At 27.2% G+C, this 24,023-nt stretch overlaps 1 protein-coding gene across 4 annotated transcripts in view; it reads left to right on the top strand.

Annotated features, from left to right (window-relative positions):
- Positions 1-2,468: 2,468 nt before the first annotated feature.
- LOC100211173 (la-related protein 4) overlaps positions 2,469-24,023 on the top strand; it is a 47,619-nt gene continuing 26,064 nt past the window's right edge. The window contains exons 1-2 of one of the 4 annotated variants that reach the window (XM_065799637.1): positions 2,469-2,977; positions 3,461-3,557. In XM_065799637.1, coding sequence (XP_065655709.1) covers positions 3,504-3,557 — 54 coding nt within the window. In that variant the 5' untranslated portion in view covers positions 2,469-2,977; positions 3,461-3,503. Of the gene's footprint in view, positions 3,296-3,460; positions 3,558-19,890; positions 20,150-24,023 lie in introns of those variants that run through there. The other 3 variants (XM_065799638.1, XM_065799639.1, XM_065799641.1) reach the window with 3 other exon arrangements.

The raw sequence follows: 24,023 nt of genomic DNA, 5'->3' as shown, positions 1-24,023 counted from the left end.
ATTAAATTTCCCCTGCAAAAAGCTTGATTATTGAATTTTTTTTAATTATTGAAGCATAAACATATAAAGTGCACGAACATTTTTACTCTAAATCCCCACGAAAGCGTTGCGATATAAGTTTATAACTTTATATATAGATTTATAATATAAAAGTATAGTATAATTAGTATAGTATAAAAGTTTATAAACATATTAAAATAGTTATAAAAAATATAAAAAATAAAAGTCTTTTATAACTATATCTTATTTATAAATTTCATTACTTTTATAACTATAACTAATTTTTAAATTTCAAGACCAACATAGCTCTTATTACTTATATAAAGTTAAAAAATTATGACGTAGTTTTAATATTAGTTTTAAAACTTAAATAAATTAAAATTATGTTAACTAAATCAAAGAAACTATTAGACAAGATCTAAAAGTTTAATATACGTTTACTTAGACCAAATCTAAACGCTTTATATACGTTAATTAGACTAGTTTTAAACGTAAATTAGACAAAATGTAAACGCTTTATGTACGTATAATAATCCTATAATAGACGTTTAAAATACGTTTGAATATAGACGTTTTATGGACGTTTATTCTAAACGTTAATCTGGATTTCATTCTTAACGGATAATCGACCAAATCTGAACTTTTTGTCAAAACGTTGTTTTAACGTTTATTAGACGTTTGTGTGTTTACTGGGTTGGTTTACCGATTAAAAATACCTAAAAATTATAAAAATAAAAGTGAAAGGTGTTCCACCAAGTATTCTATTTTCAGGTTTGTTATTAAGTCCTTAACATTCGAACTTGATTGAATTTTATGAAGTTTATTTTTTCAAGTTAACTGAGTTGAAAAAAAAACTTTTCATGTTTATCTCAGTCCATTTTACATTAATACTTTTGTTTTTATGAGATTGATAAGGGATCAAATAGTATTCTTATTTTAGTTTGTTTGAATGTAATATACAAGAACATTATTTGACGCTTAGAGATCTTCATAAAAATAATTCTGTTATAGGTATAATTTTCTTTATTCTGCTATCGTTTATAATTCCCGTTCAATTAAAAGATGAAATTTTCAGAAACACTTTTTTTTTATTATTATATTAATAAACTGCCCTAATGTCATCCAAAACTACCTCCTCTTGTGGGGTGATTTTGGAGTAGCTTTGTTTTTAAGATAAAAAGCAACTATAATTTATTTGAACATGCTGGGCTTTTCTTTTTTTCAAAGAAATAATAACTAAGCTAACTTTTTCAGCAAAAATTTCAACTTCTTATCAAATGGGACAAAAGGTGTGGTATCTTTTTGAAAAAACGTCTCAATGTGCCCCCTTCTCTTCTACTTATTTCATTCACGTAATATTTTAAATTTAAATATTATTTATTAACTTTTATGTTTCAATTAGACGCTACTTTTTTTTCGGCGCAAAACATAATTAAATCGCTCATAAAAAGTCTTGACACAAAATTGTTTCGTTGAAAACAATCATTAAAAAAAATAATAATAAGGGGCTGTCTATAAATTACGTCACGCAACTTTCGACCATTTTTAACCCATCCTCTCCCCTTGTCACAACATCTTACTTCTTTTATTGTGTTTCTTTTATTTTGTTTCAACTCATTTCTTAATCGTTATCTTGCTTTATAAACTTCATCTTTTCTCTTCCAGTACCTTCCAATTCTAACAGTGGTTGCTTGCAGCCTTGTTGGATGTGAAGATATTAAAAAAAAAATAAAAAATTAGCAAATGTCAACAAATTTATTAATAAAATTAAAAAAAAATAAAAAGTTCAGCTTTTTTTTATATAGTCAAGTAAATTGAAAGAGGTAAATTGCCAGCAAAATTAAGTTCATTGTTAATATTTTTGCTTTCATAACACAGGAAAAAAAGGGATTTTTTAAGAATGATGAGTCACAACCTTATAAATTGGATACAAGTTTAATAATTGAACGAATTTAAAGAAAAGTTTTGAAAAATAAAACACAAACTAATAAACAAAACCAAAATGAGATCGATTTAGAAGCTGTTCTATCCGGTTCTTCTTGTGCAGCAAAATAAAAGTAAAATCTGTCACCTCTATGTTGCTTCACAAGTCTTGTTGAAAAAGCATAATCGACAGCACTGACAAAAGATCTTGGGTGGCAATTATCACATGCTCGTCAACTGTAACAAATTTGGTCAATGCGAGTGGCTGCCAAAATTTCGAGAGAGCTGATGACAGTTATTACTCATTGAGAGATGTGAAGCGCAGAATGGTTGGATGAAGATGTTGTTAACATTTTGTGTGTATTAGTTCCACGAGAAGTTGATGAATCAGCCACTTGACCCATCATTACATTTAAGGAACATTTGGCTTCCTCAGGGAAAGATGGGAGTCCGGAATTCATAATTACGTCACTCGTCTTAATGACATAATATTTGGAGGGTTTACATAGAATTAACCATAAGCTCAAACACATTGTCGCTAAAATGTTTTGCTTTAAATAATAAAGTGTTTATCGAATGCCTCTGGTTTAACGACTGCGAATACTAAAAATCTTTAGTACTGAGCTTTCTTCTTAGAAAGTATTGAGTTTCTTAAATACTTAAATTAGCGTGCCATAATAATTTGTTTAACAGACTGCATGTCATATACATGGCGGAAGTCTACAAGTGGATTTCGTTTACGAATCTTTTAATAACACTAGTTAGTTATTTTAATACAATATTACTCAAGGCGAACATGATAAGAAAATAATTTTTTTTATAAAATAATAATCTGTTATTTTTCACAGAATGGAATACATCTTCGTTTTTTATATATTAAAAAAAATTAAATCAGACGTTACATTTTACCTCCTATTTAAAAATCTAAACGTTTGCAACTGCGAATTTCCTGAACGATAATTTTAAAGTTTTTATAATTGTAAACAAAAAATTAAAAGGGGAAACTACTATACATTATTTTTGCATCAGTTGTGCTACATAATTTATTACAAAAGTATGTTGTTTGATGTTTGATTGTTTAGTTTAAATTAATTTCACATGATTGCAATGCTTTAGACTACCAACTGATAGACTTTAAATCTAAGATGTTTATCTATAGTTTACCTTTTATAAAAGGTAAACTGGTATTGTTAATGAGTCTTTTTTTAACTGAAGTTAATTAACTCATGATTGATAACCAAATATATTCTTATAAAATTACATTTTTTTTAAATGTCACTTTCTAAAAAATGCTCTTTGTTGGAAGCTAATATAAACTATAGGATGTCTTATACATCTAGTAAAATAAAAATTTGGCAAACATAAACATTAGGTAAACTTTATGCTGCTATTTTAGTTTATATATGCTTTCCTTTTTATCCATTTATAATTTTGTTTTAAAATTTTGAAAAAGATCCCATTATTTTTATTTAAACTCATTGTATTTAGTTAACTTTTTAAATTAACTTTAAAAATAAATTGCTTTGTTAAATACTAGATAAAGTTGTCCAACTAAGTAGTCATTGGTTTGCTGGTCTTTAATGACATCAGGAGAAAGCTTATCAATACCTTTAGATGAAATCCATCTTGCAAAAGTAAGTTTTAAAATCTATTCATATATTTAAATATTTTGTGAAACAAATTTCGCAAAATATACTTTGTTTTTATATATTTTAAAATATATTACAGTAAAATGATATAGTGTTGAAGTATAATAAAGTAAAAATAAAACTGAAGCAGTAGAGCTATAGCTCTATAGGAATATAGAATGTTGCAAATAACTAAACAAAAATAGCTCAAATTTTGCTCAATGGTCTCAGATTATGCAAAGAACTGTCGATAAAAAAGCTTTAATCAGGCATTACCCAACCTCATAGTTTAAAACTCGAAAAGCAATGCACATAGCTTAAAACTAAAAAACAACCTCATAGTTTAAAACTAAAAGAACAAACATAGCATATACACAGTATATGTTGGATTGCGCTTATATGTGCTGTTTGTATATATGTATATATGCAATTTACTTGTCTTATCTGTCACTATCTTTGGATAGAGCATAAACATTTTTAAAGCATTTTGAAATTTTTTTTCCAACACATAAAGGCTTAAAAACTTATTTATTACAAATCTATACATATATATATATATATATATATATATATATATATATATATATATATATATATATATATATATATATATATATAATCAATATATATATATATATATATATATATATATATATATATATATATATATATATATATATCAATATATATCAATATATATATGTATATATATATATCAACCCGCGGAATTAGGACAAATGAGGTCGGCAAAAAAAATTTGATACATAAGTCTTACCATAAAACATAGAAACAAGGTTGGCAATTTTTTGCCAACCTCATACACTTTTAGGTCAGTATTTAGGTTGGCATTGCTGAATGCCGACCATAATTCTAAGGGTTGATATATATAATAAATGTAATTGTGTGTATACATATATTATATATATATATATATATATATATATATATATATATATATATATATATATATATATATATATATATATATATACAGTACAATCTCTCTAATTTGAAAACCTCTATAATTCGACTAAATGTTAAGTCACCGTGAAATGCGCTTAAGAAACTTTTTTGTTTAACTTTCTATAATTCGAATCTCTATAATTCGAAAACCTCTACAATTCGAATGGATTTTTTAGACCTGTCAGTAAGGTTCTCTCTGTAAATCGAACTTTTTAAATTTTTGTTGTATAAAAAGCATGGTAACTATTGAACTCTTTTTTCAAATTTCGAATGTTTTGATTTTTTGTTAAACAATTAGCGTGAATTATTTCCTTCTGTTTAAAAAAAATCATGGTATCAAAAAGACTACATGAAGAAAACAATTTAAAGCTTAAATACGAAGCTCTACTGGAATTAAAGAAAGGAAAAACAAATAAAGAGGTTTCAAAAATCTTTGATATTCCACCAAACACTCTTTCAACCTGGAAAAAAAAAATAAAGATAAAATCTGTGACACTTATGTCAAGGAAATTTGGCTAAATGGGTGAAAGTTGATATGTATTATCAAGTCAACAAAGCTGTACTTAAATGGTTCATACGAATGAGAGCTGATAATGTCCCAATCAGTAGTTTTCTGGTAAAAGAAAAAGCTTTATATTTTGCGAAAGAGTTAAGCTTCGAAAACTTTCAAGCTTCAGATAGATGGCATGACAAATTTAAGAAAAAGTACATTAGTTTCTTATTTTATTCTCGCCGGTTTTTATGATTAATGACTTTACAATATATGATTATTATACATTTTTTTCTTTAATTGCTTTAAAAAAATAAAGTAAATATGTTCCAAAATTAGACATTCTGGAAACCAGGGTTAGGACTATTGTAATTGTAATTGTAATTGTAAAAATTAGATACATTTACACATTACAATACAATAATATTGTATTGTAATATTACAGAAACAATTAAAAAATTTTATTTTGGTATTGTATTGCTGTGATGAAAAACAATTACAATAAGTATTGTATTGTTTTTTTTCTAACAATACAATAAAGTTCGAGAACTATTGTATTGTATTGTTTTAATGAAATAAAATTACAATAACTATTGTATTGTTTTGATGAAAACAATTACAATAACTATTGTAGTGTATTACTTTACATTAAAGTAGAAAAGCTAACGTATTTTAACATATTTATATTCATCTCTGACGAACTTACTATTATTTTTGCTATTTTTTATTTACGGATTTTCAATATATTGCAAATTTTATCTTGTTATGTATTTCTAAGCTCTAAATGGCCACAAAATATTGCCTATCTGATGATAGCCTTACTATTATGAAAAATAACATTCATAAATTATTTTATTCAGCCCTTTTATTTTTTCCTCTTGATATTAATGCTGCAAAGGAACTTAAAATATATATGAAAATTAACTTTAGTAACACAAACAGTTAAACATAATAATTCTTCTTAAATAAAAATGTTAATGTCTTTTATTACAATAACAATATATTGTTATTGTATTACAAAGACGAATTACAATACAATATTTATTGTTATTGTAGTGGGTCATTACAATACATTTTTTTTTCAGATATTGTTATTGTTTTATAAAGATGAATTGCAATACAATATTTATTGTTATTGTATTACAGAATTACAATAGTTGTAAATTACAAGTATTGTTATTGTTTCTAAACTAAGTTAATACAATAACAATAATTATTTTTACTGTAATTGTTTTTATTACAATTACAATAGTCCTAACCCTACTGGAAACTTGCAAAGACTTCGAAGTTAAATTCAAACGTACATATCACACATATAAGTTACGTCAAAGCAATTATGATTTATTTTATTTGTAGATATGGTATATATCTTTCAAAACCATTTCTGGAGAGGCAAAGTCTGTTAACGATCAGATGATCGCTCCATGGCTCGAAACCACACTGCCTACAATTCTCTCTTGATACCCACTTGAAAATATTTTTAATGCCGATGAATTCGGTCTTTTCTACCAATGTTTGCCTGACAAAAATTCACATTTAAAAAATGAAAAGTGCATAAGAGGCAAACATAGTAAAGTTCCCCTGACTGGGATGGCCGCAGGTAATGTTAAAGGAGAAAGACTTTCAATATTTGTAATCGGAAAATCAAAGTCTCCTAGATGTTTTAAAGATGTGAAAAATATTCATTGTCGCTATCGGGCCCAACCAAAAAGTTGGATGTCAGCAGAATTATTTGAGGAGTGGGTTTAAGCCCATCCTAATGTGCTGAAACTTGATTGGGTGGAGCTTATCTTTCTTCCACCGAATACAACTTCGATCACCCAACCTATGGATCAAGGAGTTCATAAATTGTTTCAAAAAATCAGGAATATCATTAGAAGCAGTGGAAAAGCATGTAAATGATGATAACGACTTTTTCTGTGGCTTAGATGTAGACAAGACTGTTATGGAAAACTTAAGAGATGATCTCGAATTGTTAAAAATAAAATTTGATGCAGATTTTAACCTCACGGCCAACGAATTAGTAGACATAGATTTTGATTTTTGCATCGCCAAAAAATCATCAGATGAGGATATCATTGCAGAAGTTTCTGAGCTTGATGCTATTGAAACTGAAGAGGAATCCAATGATGAGTGCATTTTTGTTTTTGACAATGCTAAAAAACCAAGTCTAAACGAAGTGATGCATGCTGTCACTGTACTCGAGAATTACAGTCTTTATTCTAACTTTGGAGATGATTTGACAAAGGCTCTTTAAGACATAAATCGTGTCATTAAAATGGATTTAAAAGCCTTAAAAAAACAATCTACAGTTACTGACTTTTTTTTGAAAATGTAAAAGTTTAAATCACATAATATATATTGGATTTAGGCCTAAGAATCACTATTTGATTGATTGTTTCATTTCTATTCGTTACTTTGACCTTTGAATATTTGAAAAAAAGTCAACTTTCTATAATTCGAAAATCTCTCTAATTCAAACTTCTTTTTTTCCCTGTTAAATTCAAATTAGAGAGATTGTACTGTATATATATATATATATATATATATATATATATATATATATATATATATATATATATATATATATATTTGAAAGATGACATCTTGTATGAGAGTATATTATATATTATTTTAAAACATCAAGAAATACAGTTTCTCTCAATACAAATAATATTATTTTATAAGAAATTTTCGCTGGGTTATAGATACCAGCATCATCAGCTTGTAAAATGTTAGAATAATTTTTAATCGTTATAGTTTATATAAAATTGTTACTATTGACGTCAGCGGTTGAATGGCTTCTTTTGATTTTTAAATTTTAAAAATGGCGTCCAAAACATAGTTTTTACATATTGGCCTTCATCAAGGTTAATTCCGCCGTTTCGCGCAGAGCACATGTTGTTTTGTATTTCTAACGCCTCTCTAATTTTTCTTTCAAACTTTTTATTTTCTACTTTTAACGTTCTTGTTTTTTCCCAAATAATATTTTCTTTGCAAAAGGTTTTATGATATGCTAATGCAGATTGATTAGGCTTGTTTTCATTAATGCTCTTCTGATGTTGATGCATCCGCGTACTTACCTGCATTTTTGTTTCACCTATGTAGACTTTGGAGCAGTTGCATTTTATTATATACGTTCCAGGTTGGCTGTTACTTGGTAGTTTTGTTTTGTTTTTTGATGTTAATAAAGATCTTAAATTTGGGTTTGATTTAAATACTGCTCTGTACCCTGCTTTTCGGAATATTTTTCGAAGTTTTGGTGAAAGGCCTGGTACCCAAGGTAAAGACACTACAGGAAGATTGTTGCATTCTGATGGAATTTTGTTTTTATTTTGTCTTTTTTGATGGAATTGGTGTGTAATATTCCTCAATAGCTTTTCATCGTACCCATTTTCAATAAACATGTCAATTAAAAAATTTATTTCGTTTTGCAAATGATGTTTACTACAGATGGAGTAAGCTCTGTGGAGAAAACCTTTAAATATAGCTGTTAAAATATTTGGATCGTGATTTGAATGCGGTTTAATTTGAATGTTAGTGATTGCCTCTTTTCGATATACTTTGTACTCATATTTTCCTAGTGTGTTATTTGTAATGGTTATGTCAAGAAAGTTAAGCGTTTTTGTTTCGTTTTCAACTTCAATTGTGTATTGTATTGCAGGATGTTGTTGATTTAAAATATCTTGGAACTGTTTTGCTTGTTTGATGTTAGGAAATCTTGCATGACTATCGTCAATGTATTTTAAAAATGATTTTAGATTAAGTGCCGGATTTTGTGTCAAAGCCATTTTAATTGCATTATTTTCATGGAATTGTAGAAAAGATTCCGCGAGAACAACCATGAAAGAAAGTCCGATTGGTCCTGAGTTTTCCATTACGTGAATCTCATTGTTCCAATGAAAATAACATTGATATAAGCAAAGTTCTATGAGTTGCTTTATTTCAGGTATACTTAGTTTTGTTAAGTTTTTATATGATAAATTGTTACTTAATTGTTCTAAAAGTATAACGGTGGCTTCTTTTAACGGAATTGACGGGTACAAATTTACAACATCATAAGATACTTGAATATCATTGTTGGCGACATTCCAATTTTCAGCTTTTTTTATAAAGTCAAAAGAGTTTTTTAATCGTGTCGGATTTTCATTTAAGACTGGTTGTATTATCTTAACTAAGAATTCTGATATTCCGTGGTTTGGTGTGCCAATGGTAGAGATAATTATTCTCATAGGGTACGATTTTTCCGGTTTATGAGCTTTTATTACTCCATACATTCGAGGTGGGATAGGATCACTTGGATATATTTTTTCGTATTCCTCTTTAGAAAAACGCTGTTTTTTATTTAGTTTTGAAAGAAATCTTCTAATTTTTGCCGCGTAACTGGCAGTAGGGTCTTCACTAATAATTTTTGTCGGACCAATTTGTTCACGGATTTTTTCTAAAGCTTTAGAATGTTCAATTCTTACAAAACCTGTTCCTTTGTCAAACGGGTATATAGCAATGGTTTCATCGTTTTTTATTTCTCTAAAAGATATCCTCTGTTCTTTTGTCAGATTGTTATTTATTTTTTTCTCCGTTTTTAGTATTCTTAAAACATTTTTTCTTAAATTTTGTGCGTTTTCTACTTTGTTGTTGTATTCTAATTTTAACGCAGAAGACTCTGTTGTTGTTATAATATCCATGTATGGTATCGACTTTAAAGATGGTACAAAATTTGGACCAAGGTTTAGAAAATCATTGTGACTTATGGAAATATCGGTATCGCAAAGGTTTAAAACTGCGTCCTTTTTATATTTTGTTGTTTTTCTCGCAATATCTTTTCCATTTGCATGTTCACTTTGAAGTATGTTAAACTTTTTTATTAATCGTTCTTTTGATTTAACAAACATGCTTTCCCTTGATTTTTCATTTTTACATTTTTTTTACAAAAATGCGAAAAACATAAAATTATTCCAAAATCGTTACGAATAAACTCTCCAATAAAAAGTAAAAGAGCAGTAGGTATAATTTTTCGTTTTAGATTTGAACTCTTAATTTGCATAAAAAATGATTCAAAGAAACGATTCTTTAATTTTATGAATGATGTTAAAAAACTTCAAAACTTTCTTAAATGTAAACTTAATGAAGAAGACTATATTAAATTAGAACAAATTACTGAAAAATCAAGGGAAAGCATGTTTGTTAAATCAAAAGAACGATTAATAAAAAAGTTTAACATACTTCAAAGTGAACATGCAAATGGAAAAGATATTGCGAGAAAAACAACAAAATATAAAAAGGACGCAGTTTTAAACCTTTGCGATACCGATATTTCCATAAGTCACAATGATTTTCTAAACCTTGGTCCAAATTTTGTACCATCTTTAAAGTCGATACCATACATGGATATTATAACAACAACAGAGTCTTCTGCGTTAAAATTAGAATACAACAACAAAGTAGAAAACGCACAAAATTTAAGAAAAAATGTTTTAAGAATACTAAAAACGGAGAAAAAAATAAATAACAATCTGACAAAAGAACAGAGGATATCTTTTAGAGAAATAAAAAACGATGAAACCATTGCTATATACCCGTTTGACAAAGGAACAGGTTTTGTAAGAATTGAACATTCTAAAGCTTTAGAAAAAATCCGTGAACAAATTGGTCCGACAAAAATTATTAGTGAAGACCCTACTGCCAGTTACGCGGCAAAAATTAGAAGATTTCTTTCAAAACTAAATAAAAAACAGCGTTTTTCTAAAGAGGAATACGAAAAAATATATCCAAGTGATCCTATCCCACCTCGAATGTATGGAGTAATAAAAGCTCATAAACCGGAAAAATCGTACCCTATGAGAATAATTATCTCTACCATTGGCACACCAAACCACGGAATATCAGAATTCTTAGTTAAGATAATACAACCAGTCTTAAATGAAAATCCGACACGATTAAAAAACTCTTTTGACTTTATAAAAAAAGCTGAAAATTGGAATGTCGCCAACAATGATATTCAAGTATCTTATGATGTTGTAAATTTGTACCCGTCAATTCCGTTAAAAGAAGCCACCGTTATACTTTTAGAACAATTAAGTAACAATTTATCATATAAAAACTTAACAAAACTAAGTATACCTGAAATAAAGCAACTCATAGAACTTTGCTTATATCAATGTTATTTTCATTGGAACAATGAGATTCACGTAATGGAAAACTCAGGACCAATCGGACTTTCTTTCATGGTTGTTCTCGCGGAATCTTTTCTACAATTCCATGAAAATAATGCAATTAAAATGGCTTTGACACAAAATCCGGCACTTAATCTAAAATCATTTTTAAAATACATTGACGATAGTCATGCAAGATTTCCTAACATCAAACAAGCAAAACAGTTCCAAGATATTTTAAATCAACAACATCCTGCAATACAATACACAATTGAAGTTGAAAACGAAACAAAAACGCTTAACTTTCTTGACATAACCATTACAAATAACACACTAGGAAAATATGAGTACAAAGTATATCGAAAAGAGGCAATCACTAACATTCAAATTAAACCGCATTCAAATCACGATCCAAATATTTTAACAGCTATATTTAAAGGTTTTCTCCACAGAGCTTACTCCATCTGTAGTAAACATCATTTGCAAAACGAAATAAATTTTTTAATTGACATGTTTATTGAAAATGGGTACGATGAAAAGCTATTGAGGAATATTACACACCAATTCCATCAAAAAAGACAAAATAAAAACAAAATTCCATCAGAATGCAACAATCTTCCTGTAGTGTCTTTACCTTGGGTACCAGGCCTTTCACCAAAACTTCGAAAAATATTCCGAAAAGCAGGGTACAGAGCAGTATTTAAATCAAACCCAAATTTAAGATCTTTATTAACATCAAAAAACAAAACAAAACTACCAAGTAACAGCCAACCTGGAACGTATATAATAAAATGCAACTGCTCCAAAGTCTACATAGGTGAAACAAAAATGCAGGTAAGTACGCGGATGCATCAACATCAGAAGAGCATTAATGAAAACAAGCCTAATCAATCTGCATTAGCATATCATAAAACCTTTTGCAAAGAAAATATTATTTGGGAAAAAACAAGAACGTTAAAAGTAGAAAATAAAAAGTTTGAAAGAAAAATTAGAGAGGCGTTAGAAATACAAAACAACATGTGCTCTGCGCGAAACGGCGGAATTAACCTTGATGAAGGCCAATATGTAAAAACTATGTTTTGGACGCCATTTTTAAAATTTAAAAATCAAAAGAAGCCATTCAACCGCTGACGTCAATAGTAACAATTTTATATAAACTATAACGATTAAAAATTATTCTAACATTTTACAAGCTGATGATGCTGGTATCTATAACCCAGCGAAAATTTCTTATAAAATAATATTATTTGATATAATATTATTTTTTATTTAATATGGTGTATGTATGTATGTATGAATGTATGTTGTATGTATGTATATATGTATTCATGCATGTATTTATGTATGCATGCATGAATTTATGTTTATTACATACATACATACATACACACATACATACATACATACATACATACATACATACATACATACATACATACATACATACATACATACATACATACATACATATATACATACACAGGTCCAGACTTTTTTTGTAAGGGGCTCTAAGCAGAGCTTTGTTTAAGAGCCCTTTAACATTTTTGTCAAATATATAAGTTATGGTTAGTCTTTTGAAATCTAACAATAATATCTACTTATTTCTATAAACATTTCTATAATTTCTTATGAAAGAAATAAAGGTTTTTTATAAAAAAAAATTTATTTGAAAACTGATTGGTCAAACAAAGTGAATAAATATTTGCACAAAAAACTAAATTATTATACGTTTTTATTTTTGCATTTTTCTCTTGAAAAGTCATCAATCAAAGAATCTATTTAGAGTGTTTTTAATATATTGACATTACTGGATATTATAGCTAAATTATTTAAAATGTTTTGTGTCATTATTAATCTTAACTAGCTCCTAATATTAGTTTGGAAAATCTTAAAATTTAGTTTGGAAAAGCTTAAAATTTAGTTTGTAAACTCTTAATTTTAGTTTGGAAAAACCTCTTTCACTAGAAATCATCAAGCATACGAAAATTCTAAAAATAGTCTTTAGCTTAAAAAATCATTTTTTTTCTTTAATCGACTTTTATAGAAATAAATGTATCAAACTAGTTTCTATATAATTACTTTTTATGAGATAGTGGATTCAAAATTTTTATCAAATATTGAATCATCGATATTTACATCGTATTGTTTGACAACTTCTTTTCAAACTTTTTTTCAAACTCTTATTTGTAATATTAGTATCAATCAAAAATCCAGAAGCTATGTGAGCTTCATATGCCACAGCTCTTTGTTTTAAATTCAAATTGATGGTGTCCAAAATTTTTAAAAATTTATACCATCAGATAGAGAAATATGGCCATATTTTGACTGTTTTTTAAAAATAATTTGCTAAATACAAGAGCTATAAACTTACAGATTTTATTCAATAATTATTCCTACAAGATGCACATTATACATGAAAATCAGCCATGCAGCTTTAAAACCTTAACCACAACTTATTAATGAAAATCATTTTTGAAAAAATCCAAAAAAGGGGTGATTCAGCCTCTTAACAAAAAAACTTAATTTAAACAACAAAACATTGCAATAAATGTTTATGAAATTAATGAAAGTCGCAAATCACGAAACTAGATTATCAAATCAAATACAAAAAAATTTATAAGAACTATAAATTTGTGAACTTTATTTAGTAATTACTCATACAAAATGCATATTGTATGTGAAAATCAGCAGCATGGCTTTAGAGCTTTAACTAAAGATTATTAATGAAATTTTTAAATTCAAAATATAGTGTAGTTAGGCCACTTAACAAAAAAGTTTAAACAACAAAACAGTGCAATACATGTTTATGAAATTAAAAGAAGTATGTTTCAAATCCTAAAACTAGATTTTTAAAACAAAGTTCAAAATTCAAACACAATAAAATATAAAAATTCCTAACAATTTGCAAAGGCATCTTAATCTTTATAATGATGTCTTGTAGCCTTTCTGTAAATCATTTTCTTGGACGGTTTTTGCTGAGATTAATCTTATCGTAGTTCATTACATTAGAAGAACAATGTCCTTGATCAGGTTGTGCAAATTGTTGAAAATAACCAACAAGCTGTTCTTCACTTACAGCTGCATGACTCTTTAAAATGTTCTGACCAATTCTCTGTAAAATTAGGTTGTGATGCTTTTTCAAAAATCCAGAAACCTAATCTTGCCCAGAGAAGTTTATTTTTGTTTGTGAAGAAAATTTGATGAACATTTGATGAAGTGTTTTAACACAGCCAAAACTTTTGATGAAGTGTTCTAATGAAGCCAAATCCCAAAGCTCTTCATCCTGGAGATTAAGTGCTCTGTCATTGCTCAATTTTAAGTCACAAGCTCTTACTCACAAAATTGACAACCAAATTAATAAGTAGCAATATTTGCCCAATTTTTAAAATATCCTGTTTATAAGATAATACCCTACTTACCTTAAGGTGAATGCTTTGAGCTTAAAAATGCACCTACCTAAGAAGCTCATAGAGGTCTGATTAAAATTTTGGCTAAATTACCCCTCAAGTATTTGCTTGGCAATGGTTAGCGTTTTAAAAATCTGAAAAGACATAAAAAAAATGACATGCAAAAAATATCCAACAACAAGAGGAACTATTATTTTAATTTTTTGTAACAGACATTAAAATGTTAGTTTACCATTTGGCTGTAAAAAGTTTGTAGAGTGGGACACTGCATCTTTAAAACTTTAGCATTTTAGTGAAAAACTGATAAATATGCTTAACTAGCCATATTACCCCATGGTCGCCATATTACCACATCTGATGGTACTTTTTAAACAATTTTTTAAGGCTCAACACATTTTTAGTTGATTCAGATTAAAAAAACGTTTTTTTAATTCAATGACTTCTTTGGATATAGTCAACATCAGCTGGCAATAACTTACCTTGTTCTTCAATAACATAGTAATGATCTTTCAATGATAGAATATAATCAGCAAGTGATGACAGCAATGAGCAGTACACATATTGCATTCGTTTATCTAAAATTTTGTTCCAAAACACTGTTTGCAGCACAAACTCAAATTCCTCTATTTTTTTAATAAATATTTTGTGCTTCTGCTTGTGGTGCGGTATCAAAAATTCATTCATAATATTTTTGTGACCATTCTTTATAACCTTGACAGAATCTGCTTGACCACTCCATCTCGTCTTTAATAAATATTTTAATGATTTTTTAGATATTTTTTATATGCACCCTATCTTTTTGTAGGCAAAGAAAAAAAAAATCCACGAAATTCAACTAAGTAAAGAGAATATCCTGCATATTGTAAAAACTTTGGCTGTTTTTTTCTAACATAATTTTCTGCATCCCCTTGTACTTTCCACTCATGTTAGAAGCATTATTATATGATATAGATCTGCAGTCTGAAAAGTTTAATCAAGTTATATTTACTAAAAATTTGAGTGTCATGTAAGCTAAATTTCCGCCAGTGTAATCCTTAATATTGATAAAATATAATTCTATAGGCTTTGTTGTATAAATATTCTTAAAACTGTCTGACATTGTTTGATATTGTTTTCTGTCTGTCTGACATTGTTTTCTTTATATTGCCTAATTTTCAACGCTAATACAAATTACTAGATATAAGAACATAACAATTGTTCTGTTTAAAATAATATTTTTTAAAACCTAAAAAAAAGTTTTAAATAGGTTTTTGAAAATTTCGTTAAAAAAAGTTTAGTAAATTAACAATGCACTGCCTCACAAGTTTTTGGAGCATCGTTAATAACAATAGTTCATCAAGAAACAAACTATTATGTTTAAATGCACTTCAGAGAATCCAATGAAAGTGCAGACTATTTCAATAGGAGGAGTGAAAACAACAAAAGCAATTAGTTTTCTCGATTTCCTTTGTTTTGATAAAAACAGAGTTTAGCAAACACATTTGAAAATCAAATTTTAAAATTGTCTGTATTTCTAGAACAAATAATTAAAGTATTTCCTTAATATACTGACTGACAAAAATCACAGATAAATTGTATAACAAAAAATGTTTTTTTTTTTTGTTATATTCTTATCTGCTTTATCAACGCCCTTAAAAAAAAAAAAGACATTAAAATATTTTAGGTATTTCTTTGACGAAATTTTAATTTTTTTATTTTTCACTTTTTTGTAGTTCATTTTATTCAGATTTTCTATTTCGTATAGTATTTGTTTCCTTTCTTAGAGTTATTTTCGGTATAATCTTCAGTTATTTTCTTCAAGTATTGCTGTTTTATTCTCTTTAGTTTCACATAGCTTTAATTTGCTGCAAGTTCTCAAAACTTGCAAAAAATGATCATTAAAAGTACATTGTTTTTTTATAAGTGTTGCCTAATTTTTTAAAAAAATTATAAAAGAGAAGTTTAGAAACATTTAATTCTAAACGCAATTTATTTTGTTTTAATTAAGTTTTTTTTATTCATTAAGAATTTATTTCTTTTTTTAGTTATTTTTTTAATAATTATCTCTTCTCAGTCAAGTTAATTTTTTTTTGTGCTTTTTAATATATTCTTAAAACATGTAAAAAGCTGTGGCTTTTTAGATGTTTTAAGAACATTTTCTGGTATATACTCCATCCAAAATAAAAAATCTTTATTAGATAGGCAGCATATTCATTGACTTTTTAAAATGTAATACTACCCCTAATCTGTATGCAGACCTTTCAATTTGGTTTTTAAAAATTGTTTGTCACTCTTTTGAAGCTTTTGAATACAAAAATGTTAATGTGGCTACTTTGTATTCCACTTTTGTAAAAAATGCATCAAGTTTGGTAATTTCTTTGACTTTTCTTTTAATGTTTTAAGTGCCACTTACACAAACTCTCTTCATTATGCTAAAAAAAAAAAAGTTTATTACATGTTTTTCATAAAAAATTATGTTAACATGATATATCTACTTGTTTAGTTGCCCTAAGTAAAAAATCATTTAAGTGATACTAGTTTTTTTATTCTTTAATCAATTTTGTTCGAAATCCAAAGTTATTGTGTCATAAGTAGTTGTAAAGTTTTATCGTCCATAATAAGTTGCAAAAATAAAAATTTCTATCAAAGCATCAAAATTATTTTAAACATCGAAAGAGAAATTGAATTCAAAAAAAAAAGCAACCTCAATCCCAGCTCTTATATGTTTTGTAAAAAAAGTAAGCATAATTTAGTAACTAGAGTATGTTTTTTATTATTTTTAAAGTGAAGCATGTGTTTTGAAGCATTCTCATATTCTACATTTGACATTAATATGAAATTTTTATTCTAATTATATAAAGGTAATAGAAACCAGCACTTGCTGCTATGCAATCTTACAAATTAGTTTGAGCTAAATTACTTAATGTTATAATGTTGTTTAATGTTATAATTTGTATATGCAAAGGGTCAAGGGTTTAGAGCAGCAATCAAGGGTTTAGAGCAGCAATCCTTTTTTTTTTCTTTTCATTATTTTTTATTTTTTGATTAGAGGTGTAAGAATTAAGCAGAGCTTGATAGTAGGGTGGTTCATTTTTTTTTTGAAAATTATAACTCTATGATTTCCTGTGACCTTAAGGTATGTAATCCAAAAAAAAATTAAAGTTAAACATGTTCTAGACCTTGCTTCTCAATCGCAAAGGTTCAAATGAGTCCTAAACATTACTAAAAAGAATGTCTTTTTAAAAGTATGTTATGTTGGGTCTAAAAAGAATGTCTTTTTAAAAGTATGTTATGTTGGGTCTAAAAAGAATGTCTTTTTAAAAGTATGTTATGTTGGGTCTAAAAAGAATGTCTTTTTAAAAGTATATTATGTTGGGTCTAAAAAGAAGTGAAATTATATAAACATTTCACAAGTATTTATCGTATTTTATAAAAACCTCTCTGAAAAAAAAAATGATTATAAAGAAATTTAAAAAATAAAGTTGTTTGATTTTAACTTTTTTTTGGATTTCATACTTTTGGGCCATACTGCTTTACAGGAAATCACTGGAATTTTTTTTAATTTTTTTTATGAACCACTCTACTCAATAGTGACCTTTTTTAAAATGGTTATTTTTTAAATATGTTGGTGCTATTTATACTCGGTGGTCAATTCCAAATAATTTTTCAAATAATTATTTGTTCTTTAGACATTAGATTTTAAAGTTTGATAAATACTTAAGAAATATTGATCAATTGGCGTCTAATGCGTTTTCAAACTTGAATTTAAAATTAGAACTAAGTCCATACTTTCCTATGCGTACTTTTAAAATGTGATAGACAGTCTGAATGTTTACTTTACTTATTTTATAATTTTTGGTTCTAAAATAGCCAATAAACAGTAATCAGGTGAAATACTTATTAAAAAGTATGTTCTTTTTTTATTTTCAAGTTTAAAAAATGCTTCCTACACCTTTCAATATTCCTAAAATATTTGTCAGACTTTAAAATCTAATATCTAGAAAACCAATAAATTTTCAAAAAGTTTCTTTAAAATTTACCTTCTAATATAAATAGCATTAACATACTAAAAATATAGCAATTTTGAAGAGGTCACCATTTTGGCGACCTCTTCAAAATTGCTAAGCAACAAATATAGGTAAAAGGACCTCAAAATGTCAGGTTTTAAATTAAGCAACATAGAGCACCAAGTTTGGTGCTCTATGTTGCTTAATTTAAAACCTGACATTTTGAGGTCCTTTTACCTATATTTGTTAATTTAGTAATTTTATTTTCAGAAGTTACATATAAAGTTCTTTACTTTGAACGTTTCGAAACAACTAAAATTAAATCTTGAGCTGTTTTAACATTTAGTGGTTACTAAATGTTTAAAATATTTTATTTTAAACAGTTAGTAACTACTAAATGTTGTCCAAACAAAAATAGCATGAGCTGAAATTTGGCATATAAGTAGGAAATAGATTTTAGATTAACGTGAAAAAAACAAGCCCCATTAATTGCATTTTGGGAACTGCATTTTAGGTGAAATTTAGTTACCTTTAAAAATATATAGTTTATTATATGATCGAATATGCTGATCTATATTTGAAAATATCTAGTTTATATATGATCGAATATGCTGATCTATATTTGAAAATATATAGTTTATATATGATCGAATATGCTGATCTATATTTGAAAATATATAGTTTATATATAATCGAATATGCTGATCTATATTTGAAAATATATAGTTTATATATGATCGAATATGCTGATCTATATTTGAAAATATATAGTTTATATATAATCGAATATGCTGATCTATATTTGAAAATATATAGTTTATATATGATCGAATATGCTGATCTATATTTGAAAATATATAGTTTATATATGATCGAATATGATGATCTATATTTGAAAAGGAGCTATAATTAAAAGAAGGAAAGTAGAAATTACCAAATTATCTTTTAAATTATTTACATTTTACAAGTGTAAGAGTTTGAATAAAAAATTTTGCGGCACAAAGATTTATTATATTCATTTTGTTGTTAAAAGATATTACTTGATTAGATGTTTTTGCTGCTCAAACTTCATTATTTCTTTTGTTTTCAAAAAAACTTTTTTATGTAATAACTTTTTGAGAATGGATTAGCTAAGATTTGTGCTGCAAAAAAGTTGCGTCTATTTGAATCATAAAACCTAAAATAAATAGAATTTAAAATATTTTGTCTATAGAAAAAGTAATCAAAGGAAAATAAAAAGAGTAATGTTTGTGAATTGTGCAAGCTTGACTTTGACAAAGAAACTTATGTCAATCAATATAAAAAAAGGTTTAAAAACATTGCTTCGATTATGTGAAGAACAGAATATTGATGAGTAGAGTTTAAAGCCCTACTTAGAACATGCTGCTTGCTGGCTGACAATTATAGGCTAACTGTCAGCTATTAATGGTTACAAATTGAGCAGCTTTGTTAACTAGCTGATACAACTAGCTGATACTGCATACATGATCATGAAGTTGTAAAAATACAGTGCAACAAGAATTGTGTAACTTTTTGGAGTAAAAAAAACAAACATTTTGTTACAGTTCTGGAAAACATTAGCACATTTGTTTTAAAAAAGGTATTCTTGAAATTGTAATGAAATTAATAGTTTATCTGTAGTTTATGACTATATACAAAAATTTAAAAGTTAAATGTAACAGTGTGGCATAACACAAGCTGTGACGAAAGACTTTTTGTTCCAAATAGTTAAACCCTCTCCAAAAATAATAAGATCATAAATAAAAGTTTGTTTATTTATCATATTACCAGAAAATTTTAGATATGCCTAATTTATGATTTTTAGATATACCTAATTATATGATTTATATAATGAATTTAACGGGTGATGCGGAAGTTATCGGACAAAATAAAAACGTCAATAACTTATTTATAAATAAAAAAACAAACTACTATTATATTTTTTTTAAATAAAGCATTTATCTTTTAATAAAAATATATTATTTTTTATATGAAAAAACACCACCATCTGCAATTGATCTCAATTTTGCTCTGACGCCTTTCATATGCGACTGTAAAAAGTTTAAATCAATTTCTTGTAATTTTAGTTTAATGCGATCAATCAAAACTTGCTCTGTTGAAGCTTGCCGATCTCCCTCGTAAACCTTCTGTGCAAAATGTCCCCAAAAATTTTCAATTGGTCGTGCTTGAGGCACATTTGGGGGATTGGATTCTTTATCAACGTAATAGACATCCATTTTAGAGATCTTATCCAATTTAGAGAATAATCCTTAATCCAATTTAGAGAATCTTTAGAATAATGAGAACTTGCTAAATCTGGCCAAAATAAATAGTTACAGTCTCCATGATACTTGTGAATAAATGGAAGAAGTCGTTTTTCTAAACATTCATTAATATAGATTGATGAATTGATCGCTACAGCCTTGGAAGTGAGAAACAATGGCTCGGACATACCACGGTCAGATATGGCTGTCCACATTAATAATTTTTTTAGAAATTTCTCTTTTCCTATAAAACGAACACTTTCTGGCTTTTTGTTGTTTGTGTAGTATCCAGAATTTCCAGGCATGTCCCCTGCAAAACAAAAGTATTTTTCGTCATCGATGACTAGAAGCGATTTTGTGTTATAGAGTTGGTTAACTAGTTTCCTGCTTCTTTTCTTTGCCTTTATTTGTTTTTCTATAGTGTATTTTGGAGTCTTTTCACGTTTTCTATATTTAATATTCATTTTTTTTAACTGACGACCAATTGTCGATTGATTTACACCGAATTTAATACCTATTTTTAACTGACTGACCCCTTTTCGATTGTTGACAAGTCTCGTTAATTCGGCTTTCTTTTCTCTAGTCCAGGATGTCGGACGACCAGGGTACTTTCTATCAGAAAACGATTGAACAGTTTCAAGTCTTTTTAGGTTATCATATATTGTACTTCGAGCAAATCCTTCCTTTTCAAAATGATTTACGATTTTTTTTTTTTTATATTAGGTTTATTTACAAAAAGCATTTTTAGTCGCTTTCGAAAAGATTCTCGTTCAGCTGCATTTAACCTCATTTTAAATAATTGTGTTTCAAATAATAAAGTTTTTATTTTATAGAACGTTTATGCCTCCGCATAAAACCACAAAAACTAATTATTATGCTCAAATAATGAAATTAGGATTTGTCCGATAACTTCCGCATCACCCGTTACAATATTATTTTAAAATGGATGGTTTTAGAAAAAAAAAAAAACTTGAATAGCGAATAACAATAAAACTCGGCTGAAACCTTCCATAAGTGTTTAAGATCAATTTCTTAATTAAAATTAGTTTGTTAAACATGATATAAAATTATGGAAAAAACTCATTTTTATTGATCTATGGGGTTTTTTTTTTTTTTTTTTTTTTTTTTTTGGAATGCAAGTATTTTAAGAAAACCGAGATACTCAAAAAAAATGATGCGACCTGATGATTTTCAAAAGTTAATAGTTAAATACTAGAGACATTTCAGTATTCATGTACTGCTGTTAATGGGCCAAGCAAACTTAAGCTGTCAAGGAGAATACTAATTTTAACTGAAACCTATTGTGAGTGAAAATATCCGACAATGATTGTTTTCTGTCACATTTTCTTACGATTTTTTTAAAAATGCAGTTTAACAAAATTTAATTAATTGCTTTAATGGTTTAATAAATTGCTGATTCAATAGGGTTGCTAAAGATATAATATTCTCAATAATAAAGTTGGTAATGTGAATTTTTCTGTCATATAGATATACCAGATTATGACAGACACTCACATACACAGCCCTCAGAATTAGGATCAACATTAGGCAATGCTGACCTAGTTGGCGACTCGATAGTGTATGGTCAGCAATGTTTGCCGACTTTTTTACGGCCAGCAATGTTTGCCGATAGAGTTTTAAAGCCTAATTTTATTTGCTAGTTCAAATAAATTAAAAACAGCAAAACTGATGTTTTATTCAAATTATACATAAAATTTATTTAAAAAAACGGCAAAACAAACGTTTTTTTTAAATTCTAAATAAAATAATGAAAATAAAAATAGCAAAACAAAAGTTTTATTTAATTTTAATCTGAACAAGTTATTTAGAAAAAAAACATTTTAAATAATATAGTTAAAATAAAATTTGTGAATTTTTCAAACTTGGTTTCAAAACATTGTGCCGACCCGATGCCGTCCTAAAATGGTTTTTGCCAACCTTATTTTTCGAATTCCATGGCCACATTCCTGCACACTCTTATTTATGACCAGTCAATTTTTTTTTTATAAAAAATTGACTTCCAAGGACTTTATTATTTTTGCTCTGCATTTGTTTATTTATATTTCTATATATTTCTATATACTATCTTTCTGTATGTTCTCTCTTTGTATTTTTAAGGGTAATATAGCAAAGAGCAAAGGGGATGTTGTCTCTTGAAATTAAAAGATATTTTTTAGTTTAAATCAAAATAAATCCAAACTTTATGTACAGGTTTATTTTAATTTTAAACACTTTTAAGTTTAAATAATTCAAATAGAATTATTTGAATAATTATCCCCCCTCCCCTGAAAAAATATCCTTTCCCCTATTGTACACATTCGTACAATAGAGGGAATAATTATTCGTGAATAGTTAATATGTGTGTATATTAAAACACGGCTAAACTACATCGTTTGTTCGTAAAAATAAAAATGTTTAGCGTTACCGCCATTTAATTAATTTGAATATTTTTTTTAAATTCAGTTAATCATATTAGAATTAAAATATTTTGTTTAAATAACAGCGTGTTTTGTTACATAACATTTTGGCATTTAACATCTAACGTGAAAATATAGCATTTATGATAAGTTGCTGACTTTATAAAATATTTATATTTATAAATATGTAATATTTTTTCATATATCTAAATATTCAAATACTTTTTGTATTTTCTATTTGCTTCTACTTATTTTGTGTAATTGAGTTTAATTTAGTTTTTAGGTACTAGTAAATATTAATACGCTGAATCATGTTAACGTATACAGAGGCTATTCTAGGATAATATTTTTGGCAGTGGTAAACCCCCTCCCTGCCAAGTTTTTTCTTCCGAAATATTGTGTGTGCACAATTGAAAAACTTTTTTTTATATAATACACAAAAAGCAAAAGTTCGTTTACTTCTTAGAATATTCACTAAAATAATTAGACTATAGTCAGTGATGTTATATATCATAGAAATTTTTTGTGTTCTTTGTAGATAGGGGAGGGTGAGGTGATGGCGAACAGCTAAGCGGGAATGCAAATTAAAGACACCAGTTATATGAAATTGATTTATTGCTTATCAATTAGTCTAACTATTCAACAACAAACACAAAAACTATTTTTATTTTTCAATCTTATTATAAAATAAAAATTAAGGGCAAAAATAAAACCATTGGTGTTTGGAATTGCAATATGTACCTGGGGTAGTTCCGTACAGACCGTGGGTAATCATAGAAATTGTTGTGTTATA

The sequence above is a fragment of the Hydra vulgaris genome, chromosome 06, assembly GCF_038396675.1.
Source record: "Hydra vulgaris chromosome 06, alternate assembly HydraT2T_AEP".
In the NCBI taxonomy this organism is placed as follows: domain Eukaryota; kingdom Metazoa; phylum Cnidaria; class Hydrozoa; order Anthoathecata; family Hydridae; genus Hydra; species Hydra vulgaris.
This window is presented reverse-complemented; position numbering and strand designations above follow the sequence as displayed.